The sequence below is a fragment of the Sus scrofa genome, chromosome 3, assembly GCF_000003025.6.
Source record: "Sus scrofa isolate TJ Tabasco breed Duroc chromosome 3, Sscrofa11.1, whole genome shotgun sequence".
Taxonomy (NCBI): domain Eukaryota; kingdom Metazoa; phylum Chordata; class Mammalia; order Artiodactyla; family Suidae; genus Sus; species Sus scrofa.
The window spans coordinates 24,976,924-24,989,082 of record NC_010445.4 but is presented as its reverse complement, the minus strand read 5'-3'; the positions used below and the strand labels follow the sequence as shown (position 1 = coordinate 24,989,082).

Genomic DNA, 12,159 nt, shown 5'->3' with positions numbered 1-12,159 from the left:
CTCTGATAGCCACCTGCCCCACTCTGCCAGAGCCCCCCTTCCCTCAGTGAAGAAAGAACCCAGTCACCTGAGAACACAACCTTCACATTCAAAATTAGCGCATGATTTCGAGTTTTGATAAAGGAAAAGAAAATTGGTGTGTCTATGCATGTGTACATGTGCATGAATGTGTGTGCGTGTGTAACTTTCCATACTATTTTATCTCTGTCCCAGCATCCAGCATTGGGCTTGACCCACGGTATGGATTTATTCAGTGTTGATTGGTTCAACGCGCATGTTTACATATCCTAATCTCAGTACCCTACCCAAATAAATCCAACCACCCTCTTTTTTTTATCATTCCGTCAGCATTGGTTATTTTTGGAATGTGGCATTTATGAGGACTTTTTACTTTTATTTGATTCATTTAGTATGCATATATTCATTTATTCATTCAAGCATTCATTCAAATGCTTATGGGTGTCCCCCAGGCTCCAGGAGCTGAGGTTACAATGCCGAGTAAAATAGAATTTTTTACAGTGATGATGTATTGTTCATATAATCAGAGGAAGATCTTTAATTATTTGTATGAGTCAAAATAAACTGAAAGCCCATTTCTTTCCTATGCCTTAGGACTGGAGCACTGAGTTCTTATTTTATTCACTTCAGGACTGGAGCACTGAGTTCTTATTTTATTCACTTGATGACTCTTTTGTACAACTACTACACACGTGGCTCAAGTTCCATCTGTTTCACTTAATTTTATTTCCCTTGGCTAGACTGCAAAAGTCTAGAGGACAGAATGACTTCTTGCTCGTCTTTGCATGAAAAACATAAAGAGCATCCCACATAAAGTAGCTGCTCAACAAATTTTTGAATGAGCAAGTGAGTGAGTGAATGAATATGGTAAGGATGCCTGTGTGTATAAAATAAGCATTTTGTCTCCTCAGGGGCTCTTTTTGTTTGGTTCATTGAGTACTCACTCTGTGCAAGGGGCCTTAGAGGAGACATAAGCCCCTGTCACTGAGGGCTGAGGGCCTCCCCTTCAAAAAAAAATCCCTTGCTTGTTCAACCCTTCTGTTCAGTAGCCCAGTAGCAGGGTTACCTCGATCCTGTTGAACTCATCAAAGCAGGCCCATGCTCCAGCCTGGGCCAGCCCTTTGAAGAACTTCCCCATGGCTTTGTAATCCAGACCATCGGAGCAGTTGAAGACCACACACTAGAGAGGGGGAGAATGTGGGCACCATTCAGGGTGGGTTCCCTCCCATCGGAATCACCCTGCACAGTGACACAGGGGTGGGGCTCCTCTCTCCCTGTTACTCTAAACTGTCTTGAACTTCATGCCAACTTTCCCAGACAGGGTTTCAGGGAAAAGAGGGTAGGAATGGATAGCATTTCCCTACCTGCTTGGCCAAAGCTTTGGCCAGGTCTTTGGTGGTTTCTGTCTTGCCTGTCCCAGCTGGACCCTCTGGCGCTCCCCCAAGGTTCAGCTTCAAAGCCCCCATCAGTGTCCTGAAGTGAATAAAATAAGAACTCAGTGCTCCAGTCCTAAGGCATAGGAAAGAAACGGGCTTTCGGTTTATTTTGACTCATACAAATAATTAAAGATCTTCCTCTGATTATATGAGCAATACATCATCACTGTAAAAAAATTCTATTTTACTCGGCATTGTAACCTCAGCTCCTGGAGCCTGGGGGACACCCATAAGCATTTGAGTGAATGATTGAACGGATAAATGAATATATGCATACCAAATGAATCGAATAAAAGTAAAAAGTCCTCATAAATGCCACATTCCAAAAATAACCAATGCTGACGGAATGATAAAGAAGAAATCTACTTCTCCCACTAGATTATGAACTCAAGTTCAGGACTCATATTTGATTCAGTTCCATATGGCAGGGGCAAGATAAATGCTAGAAATGAATAATGTTGTTAACTGTGGTTCTGTAGTCCCTTGCATGAGCCCCTATCATTGCAGTTAACACACTATCTTGTAATCACCGGAGTATATCTCTCTTCCCTACCCCACTAGGTCGAGGGTTCCTGGAGGTCATACATGGTGCACAAGAAAGTTCACAAAATGGTCATTGAATAATAAGTGGAATTGATGAAGGAATGGAGAACAGAAATCATAGAATATAGAAAACAAGTGATTGAGAACTTGGAAAGAAAAAAAATACTCAAGTACTATCTATATTAAAAAAAATTCCACCGTAAGGAATATATAAAATCAAAGAAAAATATAAACATCACGAAAGTGACAAGTTCACAGAGTCCAGATTTCTAAAGTTATGAATTCCAAGGAACGTGGCAAGCACTTTGCTGAGCACAGGACGGCTGTATCTCCATCAGACTGGGTGGCAGAGTTCAGAGGCTCCTGACTGCATCCTTCACCTGGCCCCTCTTCCATCTCTTAGCCATGGGATCTTCAGGCACCTTCTTGATTCCTGCCATTGATTGGAGAACTTCCTACTTTCTACTCTGCCACTTTCAAGCACTGTGCCCATTTTCAAGCACTGTGCCACATTCCAGGATAGGCATCAATGTTCTAACTGTTGGTCTGAATACATTAATTTCCATTAGGACTCTTAACGGGTTCTTTTTTCTGGTCTAAGGCCTACTTTCCAACACCCAGCTGTGATACCAAGGTCACGAAGGGAAAAATTCTAAAATGAGAATCTGAATATAATCAATAAAGGTAACAAACTCAGGACACTCTAAACCTTCTTCCCCAGGCTTTGCTTTGGGGATTCTCTATTCACCCTTCAGGTCCGGGGAGCCCCAGAGTTTACCTGTAGCAGCGGTCAGTGAGGGGCGTAATCACCAGCCTAGGGGAGTTTCCCAGGTACTCATAGCCGTATAAGGCTTCGGTGGTGATCATCTGCACCCATACATCCTTGGCCTCCCAGTAGTAGCGAAGCTGGGAGATCCACTGGAAATCATTCAGGTCACAGACATTGTCCTCCGACAACTTGGCTACCACATCGCGAGCTGTGAGGACACAGACATTGGAAACACACGCTTGCAGAGCCAACAGCATCCTTCCATCTTCACAGATTCCTCCCAAGAGGTCTGAGGATGTGATCAAGGCCACCCCTCACTGTCGCAACAATTTTGGATCAACCGCTCTCCTTGCTCACCCCCAAACTTCAGGCAATGTGTGTATTTATATACTGTATAAACTTATTTTTGTGTGTCTTTTGTCTATTTAGGGCCACACCACCCATGGCATATGGAGGTTCCCAGGCTAGGGGTGGAATCGGAGCTGTAGCTACTGGCCTAGGCCACAGCCACAGCCATGCGGGATCTGAGCCGCGTCTGGGACCTACACCACAGCTCAGAGCAACACCGGTTCCTTCACCCACTGAGGCCAGGGATCAAACCCGCGTCCTCATGGATCCTAGTTGGGTTCATTAACCACTGAGCCATGATGGGAACTCCTACTATATAAACTTATAGTATTAGCTTCTATTATCGTTCCCAAACTCTTAGGAGGCTGACCCAGAGGGCTTTGTTATATGCAGTTACCACAAATGCTGCTGTCTTATCCCCAGTGTGACCTTTTGGCCCTGTTCCAGGCCTTTAGGATATTCTAGGAGAATACAATCAGCTTGGCCTGACATAGTTAGCAAGGGAAGGGGCCCCATGAATCCATGTTAGAGGCATTCTTTCCACGGGGGAGGTGGGGTCTGAGAAACCAGCTGGGAGATACGTTTCTAGGTTTTCCCTTTCTCTCATAGATTATGAGCCAAATTTAATTTTCTTACAATAACTGGCACTCTGAAGTTGAAGAGTGGATATAAGTTTATGAGAATCATTATTTTTTAGGTAACTTATAGGGCAAAAGCTATTGCAATTTTGGAACTAGTACAGCAGCTTGAGATTAGGATCTCAGAAATATAATTTTGCATAGGGACACCTCTTAAGCCTACCGCTTCTCTGTGAGAGAAATCTTTATTATGGTAAAATACAAAACCCTGCAGAGCAGAGTCCTTGAAGTTTATACCAATGGCCCTTTCATTCTTCCTCAGGAATTTAATTCTTCTCCAGGTTCTTGGGGTAACCCACAGAGTAGTGGCAGGAGTACCAAGAGGAGAAATCCAAGAGGAAGGTGAATCTCTACATACTGAGTTGGGGATGCCTTTACTATGAAGTATGTGTGTGTGTGCATGCGTGTAAACCCAGCCACTCTGGGGTGCCCTGGGCAGTGGCCAGGCCTGCACATATTACTCCTACCAGCTGGAGGTGTGGCCAGATGCAGATCACATTCTTCCTTCTCTCCTTCATATTTTATGCTATTCTATCCAAATGAAATCAGATTGAAATGAGCATCAACCTTACAGAGAGTAAAATGCATGAAATGCCACTGGGAAGCTGGGTGTGAGCAAAAGAGACACGGTTTCCAGGCAACCAGTTTGGTCCAGCCCTAGTTTCCTTGGTGATGATGGGATGAGGGTGTGGGAGTGGTTTGTTTTATATAAAGACCCTTGTTCTTCCTCCTCCTCCTTTTTTCCTTCTCTTCCTCTCTACTTTTTTAAAGGAAGGGCTGGAAAGCATTCTCTCTCACCCACTCCTTCTCTGCATCCCAGCCCATTTCCAGTCTCTTGGGTTTAAATCAAACATAGGTTCAAGTAACAAAAGCGCCTTTGCTACTCACTAGCTCTGTGCCTCTCAGCAAGTTATTTGCCTCTATAAACCTTAGGCTCTTCATCTGTGAAAGGCATATAAAAATGAGACAATGTATGTCAAAGCTTGGCCTCAAGTAAGGATTCAAAAATATTAGTTACAGTGAGTACAAGGAAATTGTTCCAAGGGGGGAAATTTCAGAAATGGCTGTGGCCATGACTATCTCAGCAAGAGTGCTGCTGGGATGGGAGGTGTTCTTGGAAATAAGGTTGAGGATGGGAGGGGAAAACATAAGACGGAGAAGCACGGACTCCTCTCCTTACCCCCTCATGCACTCTCTGTTGGAGAAGCCCCTCCCTAATGAGAAAAGCGACCAGAATAATTCCATCCAGAAGGGAGAGCGGCAAGCCTGGCAGCGGGATTACTGGAAACCTCCCTGCTTACCGTGGACATCAATGACCGTGAGGGCCCCGAGGGTGAGTCGAGCCCCACTGCTCAGCTTCCCTCGCACCAGCTGGACAATCTGTGCAATCTGATCATTGCTCTTTTTCAGAAAATCCTGGCAGGAGCACAGGAGGGAACAAATGGTTAAACTGGATTCTCCTCTAGTAATCCCTTTCCTCGAATGACACCATCCGCCACCCCACGGTCCGTGCCAAGTTCTGGATGTCATCCCTTAAGCTCCCTGTCCCTCACCCCGAGTCTTTAACCTCCAGAAGAGGTTCAGATGCATTATGCTAACTGAAAGAAATCAAATTTGAAAGGCTAGATACTTATGCTTGTCTGTTTATAATATTGTGGAAAAGACAAAACTATAGGAACAGAAAAGAGAAGGTAGTTGCCAGAGGCTGAGATTAGTGGAAAGACTGACTACCAAGGGCAAAAGGAAAATTGGGGGTGGGAGGTGGGACTGTTCTGCATCTTGACTCGTTACACAAAATGCACACTAAGAGAATGAATTTTACAGTCTTGAAATTAGGCAGTAAACCAGAATTAACAAAAACACCTGAAGCTTCTTTGGATTAGAGTAGATGAAGGAAATGTGAAAACTAAATTTATGTAAACATGGAATCCTGAACCAGGGCAAAAACATGAGCCAGGCTATTGGCTGCATTTAAATGAGTCAATTTCAAAGGTTTATAGATTAGATAACAATATTCTATCAATGTTGATGTCCTGATTTGGATAACTGCACTGTGGTTAAGTAGGATGGTAACTCGTGGGAAATCTGGAGGAAGGGTGTGCGGTCATTCTTTGTATTATTTTTGCAAAATTATTTGTAAGTCTGATATTATTTCAAAATGAAGAGTTAAACAATAAAAATGAATTTAAAAAAAAGTGAGACCACCTGAGGCTCATCTCACCTTCCCCCCTTTCTAGTTATGTGATTCTGGGCAAACAATTTTAACCCTCTGCGTCTCAGTCTGCTGATCTGTCAAATCTAGATAATTACAGCTACTCTTTAAGGGGTTTTGGGGATTAAATGAGATGGGGTACATAAAGCACTTGGCACAATGTCTGCTGTGAATAAGCATCCAGTAAACAGTGGTGGTGGCTATTATTATTTTATTATTATTATTATTATTATTATTATTATTTTCCTTTTTTTAAGGGCTGCACCCACAGCATATGGAAGCTCCCAGACTAGGGATCAAATTGGAGCTATAGCTGCCAGCCTAGGTCACCAGCTCACAGCAACACCAATCCTGATAGGTGGGCCAGGGATCAAACCCACATCCTCGTGGATACTAGTTGGATTCGTTTCCGCTGTGCCCCAATGGGAACTCCTTATTGTTCTTAATTATAATAGCCTCAGCACATGGCAAAAAGACTCACAAAAAGCCTTTTCAACACGTTCCTATCACCCTGGGTGTGTCTGTAAAGCCCTTAGTGATGGGACTGCTCCCTGCATTTCTCCTAACCACACCCACTCTTCAGCGATTCTGGACCAAAGTGCTGTCAGTTGCTGGAACGTCCTGTGCTTTCCATCATCACACATTTGCACATTCTCTCTCAGGAATACTCTTCCTCCTGTTCTTTGCTGGGCTACTCCCTAGTCATGTTTTATGTCTCCCCATAGACACTACTTTTCTGGGAAATTTTCCCCTCTCTCAATTTTCTCCCTCCTCTCCAGGCTTTCTGGATCCCTGGACTTTCCTAATCATAGTTCTATAAAAGCGCCTTTTTCCCTCCCCCCATTAGACTATAAGTTCATGAGGACAGGGACCGTGACCATCTCATACACCTCTAATTCTCATTGCTTAGCAGCAAAGTCCCAGTTGCAGATGTCAAACAAATATGTGATAAATGAACAACAGATAGATAGGTGGATGGATGGATGGCAATGCTGTACCAACACCCCTTGAGGATGTCAGGCACATTATTCAGTGTGCAGGTACCCCAGGGCCCTGGGTGTGTGATGGGAAGCATTCTCCCTTTTTTACAGGTAGGAAAACCAGGGCACAGAAATGGAGTTACAAAAGTCAGAATATTGTAGTGTTCCTGAGGTGTGAAAATCTTGTACATGAAAGCAGTTTGCAGGTGTAACGTGTAATACATAGGAATTAACAGGAAATCGTAAAATGTGGACCGTGGTCAAATACTAATGTTCTAATTTTAATGTATAGAGCAAAATATAGTACATTAAAATATATTCTGGGAGTTCCCATTGTGGCTCAGCAGTTCACGAACCTGACTAGCATTCTTGAGAACGTGGGTTCAGTCTCCGGCTTTGTTTGGTGGGTTAAGGATCTGGAGTTGCTGAGCTGTGGTGTAGGTCAAAGATACAGCTCAAATCTTGCATGGCTGTAGCTGTGGCATGGGCTGGTGGTTACAGCTCTGATTGGATCCCCAGCCTGGGAACCTCCATATGCCTTGGGTACAGCCCTAAAAAAAAAGATACACACACACACACACACACATATGTATATTCTGGCCCACAGAAATCATCTATAGAGTGAATAAGAGAAATTCCCATAAGATAATCATGGGAAATTATACCATGGTTAAAAGGTTGGGAATGGAGTTACCTTTCATTCCGCCAATAAATACTTGTGAGCTACTACTATGTGCTCAGCACTGCAATAACCCCCTGAGATATAACAGTGAGCAAAACAGACATGACCTCTGCCCTGTGGGGTTTAGAGCCTAGGATCTCAGTACTGAATCATTACTGGCATCTCATTTAACCCTCCCACAGTAGTATGTTGCAGTGCCATGATTTCTTGCATTTTATTGACTAGGATACTGAGACTCAGGTTAAGCAACTTGCCCATGGTCACACAGCTCACAAGTGAAGGTTCAAATTCTGGGAATATGAGTTCACTGGGAATATGTGTGTCTGGGTCTGAAGATAAGCAGGCCTTGTACATTCTTGGTCTCAAGGGAAAACTGATGGAAAAGCTGAAGGTGGGTTAGTGTTGGACTGGACATGAAGAGCCTCAAGGGGTAAGTGGAAGAAGAAGAGAGATAAACAGGGCCAGGTGGCCTCTTGGCCAGGGAAGATGACAAGGGGTCTCTGTTGTAGAAATTCTGTGGGTTGACACTTGGAAGCAAAGGCTGATAAAAGAATTCTGCAGCCTAGAATTTCTGTCTAGGAAGAACTGTGAGACTTCTTGAGCTACAGAACTCCAGGACAGCCCTAATTCCAAATTCTCTGTCCTGCTGTCCCCAAGAGAACCTTGGCTTCTGTGACACCATAGGTTGACTATCTTTGTAATTATTTTTAGAAAACACATCTACTCTAATTATATGTCATTCAAATTCTATCCAAGTCTGAATCTCCCCTACCAGCTTCATGACAGGCTCACTTACCGGTAAGGTCTTTTCAACCAGGGCTTGGGAAACCTCCTGGGTCCAAAAGATGGATGAGACACAGATAACCACCTGGCCGGGCCACTGCAAGACCCACTGATTACGAGGGACCTGGGAAAGTGCAGTGGGGCACATCGCAGGTCAGTTCGTCTTGGGTGATTCACGCTGACTTCCTAAAAACATCCTTCCTAAAAACCTTCCTAAAAATACCCCCAACAAAACCAAAATCCATCCCTAAACTCAGAAGCTGCTAGGCTTGACATGTCTGGGATTTCTGATTTATACCTTCCTCCTTGCAGTTTACGAAAAAGAACAAGATCATCACCAACAATCTCATTAAGTCCTTGCCTTTCATGATTTTTTAGGTTCCCGCCAGGGACTTTACACAGTTATAATCGAGGTGGTATTCAGAAAGTATTCATAACTACTCTTTTTGATACCTACATAATTCGCAGTGCTGCCCACAATTTTCTTAACCATGGCCCCCCAACTTTTTTTTAAGTCTTTTTTTAAAATTCCTTTCCATTAGGGTTTATCCCAGGAGGTGGGATATAGCTCCCTGTGCTATACAGTAGGACCTCGTTGTCTATTCATTCAAAATTTAACAGTTTGCTTCTACCATCCCCAAACTAACTTAAAAAAAAAACAAAAACAAAAACAAAAACAAAAAACCATAGATCTGGAAACCATGACTTCAGGGCCAAATATGGCCATGTCTGTTTTTGTAAATAAAGTTGTACCCTTAACATAGCCCATTGTTAAACCTATTATCTATGGCTGCTTTTGCACCACAAAGGCAAAGATAAATAGTTAATTGAGTATTCTTTTCTTTGATGGAGAAAGTCCTAGGAATGGGGATGGGGGCCTCAAAGGGAGAAGCATCTAAAGTAGAGGAGACTAGGAGTTCCCGTCGTGGCACGGTGGAAACAAATACAACTAGGAACCATGAGGTTGTGGGTTCGATCCCTGGCTTTGCTCAGTGGGTTAAGGACCTGGCGTTTCAGTGAGCTGTGGTGTAGGTCGCAGACATGACTCGGATCCTGAGTTGCTGCGGCTGTGGTGTAGGCCGGTGGCTACAGCTCCGATTCGACCCCCAGCCTGGGAACCTCCATACGCTGCGGGTGTGGCCCTAGAAAGACAAAATAAATAAATAAATAAATAAAGTAGAGGAGACTAAGGATCTAGTCTGCCAACATTAACCTTGCCAGGAGCTGGCTAAAGAGTAATTTCGACAGGTTCTTTCTCTTAGGCTTCTGTCATACCCAGGCCCCTAAGGCTTTGGAAGCTTAATGAGTTGTACCCTTCAGGGTATGTCTACTGTTGATGAAAAGCCTGAGGCAGGGGATGCTTAATTGGGAGGAGCTTCAAATAGACCACTGGCCACTGATTTCTTTTACAGAAAAGACTGGCCCATAGCAACCAGAGCATTCTGGTTCACAGGCTACAAAAGTGTCCACTGCTTTATACATTGCCCCACGATTCACAGGGAAAGGAGAAGGAGGCACAGAGGGACCAGGTTCACTCAGCAGGAAAGGGGTGGGTTTTAGGAGAAAACAGAGGGGCTTCCATTTAACCTTCTGCCCAAAGCTTTTGTGAGTGTACCAACACCCTGGCGCGTGTCCTCCAGTTTTCATTTACCTGCGCATATGCTTCAATCCCAAGTCTAATTACTTCCCTCATACTGGCCAGCATCATTTGTTCCACCTGCTGGAGCCACTTTTCCACCATGCCCTGCAGGTCAAGACAGACAGAGAGGCACCACACAGTTAGCTAGCCAAGCCTAGAGGGAGGGACCAGGGGCAGAACACAGCTTTCTCTCTGGACAGGGCTGGAGGGAGGACAAAGGTTTATACCCCTTCATGTCAGTATTCTTTAAGGATTGGTGTTAGACTTACCATATTCCAGAGCGTATGTCTCAAAAAGGGGGCAATGGGGAGTTTCTTTTCTTTCTTTTTTTGGGGGGTCTTTTTAGGGCTACACCCATGGCATATGGAGGTTCCTAGGCTAGGGGTTCAATTGGAGCTATAGCCTCTGGCCTATGCCACAGCCACAGCAATGCCAGATCTGAGCCACATTTGCGAGCTACATCACACACAGCTCACGGCAACACCAGATCCTTAACCTACTGAGCGAGGCCAGGGATCAAATCGGCAACCTCATGGTTCCTAGTCGGGTTCATTAACCACTGAGCCACGACAGGAACTCCCAGGAGTTTCTAACATGCCTTTCTTTCACATCATTTTCTGAAAGACAACTTTTCAGGAGGCAAATGATACATTCATGTTTCAGTTCATAAAATGAATCGCTCATTTCTAATTGAACAGTTTTAACTCTTGCAATTATTCCAAACCTTGCTGTGCACTGAACTCATCTGGAGATCTTGAAAAATTACGGATGCCTGACTCCCACTCCCAGACATTCTCATTTAATTGCTACGGGATGCAAACCGGGGTGGGGGGGTGGATTTCCTTACTGCATTACAGGTAATCTGAATGTGCAGCATATTATTCAGTGTTAAAATTTCAGGTAGTTCTGCTGACTTGAGGTGCTTGTGAACTAGCCGGTGTCTGGTTTCCAGATGTGATTGCTGGTGGCTGCCACTTACAACGTGCAGGTGGTGAAAATGATCAATAAAACAAGGCCGAGAGTGCTTGTCCACTTTTACTTTAGGGGTTGTACTATTCAGCAGGAGTGGAAGTAGCTGACATTTTACTTATGATATAAGGGCACACACATGAAAAATCTGAGTTAAGTGGCATTAATTCCATTATTGACCTTCACCAGCCCTTGTCCCCACTAGAAGTTGATTAGCTGTCTGACTGACCCGATCCCGTTAAACTGGGCTCTGCTCATGGGGATTTGAACGGCATTAGATATTTGGATCTGATTCCTGCTACTGCCTCCACATCAAATTTAGTTGAAATCCTTCCACAAACTCAGTGTGTCATGTGAACCGCCATATAATCTCCATCTTAGAGATGAGCAAACAGACTCAATCAAAGATTAAACCCTAAAAGTCACCCGTCATTAAGTTGTGGAATTTAAAATGTGCAACTTCCAGGCAGTCTGGAACCAGAGTCCAAATGCTGAACCAACAAGTGGTCTGTCTGTCTTTGTTCTGCTCTGTTATGAAGAAAAGAGCCAAAAAAAAAAAAGAAAAAAAGAGAAAAAGAGTGAGGGGAGTTACTTTGGCTTGAGCTGGGTAGATTTTCTGTTTGAATGGAACGACTTCTTTTTCTGAGCTGATCATGCCTACAATCTCCAGATTGTATGTAAACTCCAGCTTGGCGATTCCTTCAAAGCACTTCTTCAAGTGTGGCTGCACTCGGAGGGGGTCCTTTGTCTCCGACAAGATCTCCAGTAGCTCATCATTGGACAGGAAGAAGAACCTGTTTTGAAGCAAAAGAAGATGTCTGTTGCAATCTCTTCTGACAGCCTCTTTTTTGAACAAGGGGATAATCCCCAACAGGTAGATTACACTCCTGTGAACACCAGCCACTTCTAAGAGTCTTATCTAAGGCCCATTCCCCTTCACCGTAGCTTATGGCAATGTTGGATCCTTAACCCACTGAGCAAAGCCAGGGATTGAACTCACATCCTCACAGATACTCTGTCAGGTTCTTATCCCAATGAGCCACCATGGAAAGTCCTGATATCACCTCTCTTCACTTCACTTGGGAGTGGGAGAAATTGACATCCTCCTTAGATATTGGTTAGTCCTCCAGCCACCAAGTAGT

General features: G+C 44.1%; 1 protein-coding gene across 1 annotated transcript in view; it reads right to left on the bottom strand.

Moving 5' to 3' along the window:
- DNAH3 (dynein axonemal heavy chain 3) overlaps positions 1 to 12,159 on the bottom strand; it is a 215,858-nt gene that overhangs the window by 137,935 nt on the left and 65,764 nt on the right. Inside the window, 7 exon segments of the mRNA XM_021086503.1 lie at positions 1,085 to 1,198; positions 1,383 to 1,491; positions 2,776 to 2,974; positions 5,054 to 5,168; positions 8,423 to 8,533; positions 10,061 to 10,153; positions 11,610 to 11,811. Coding sequence (XP_020942162.1) covers positions 1,085 to 1,198; positions 1,383 to 1,491; positions 2,776 to 2,974; positions 5,054 to 5,168; positions 8,423 to 8,533; positions 10,061 to 10,153; positions 11,610 to 11,811 — 943 coding nt within the window.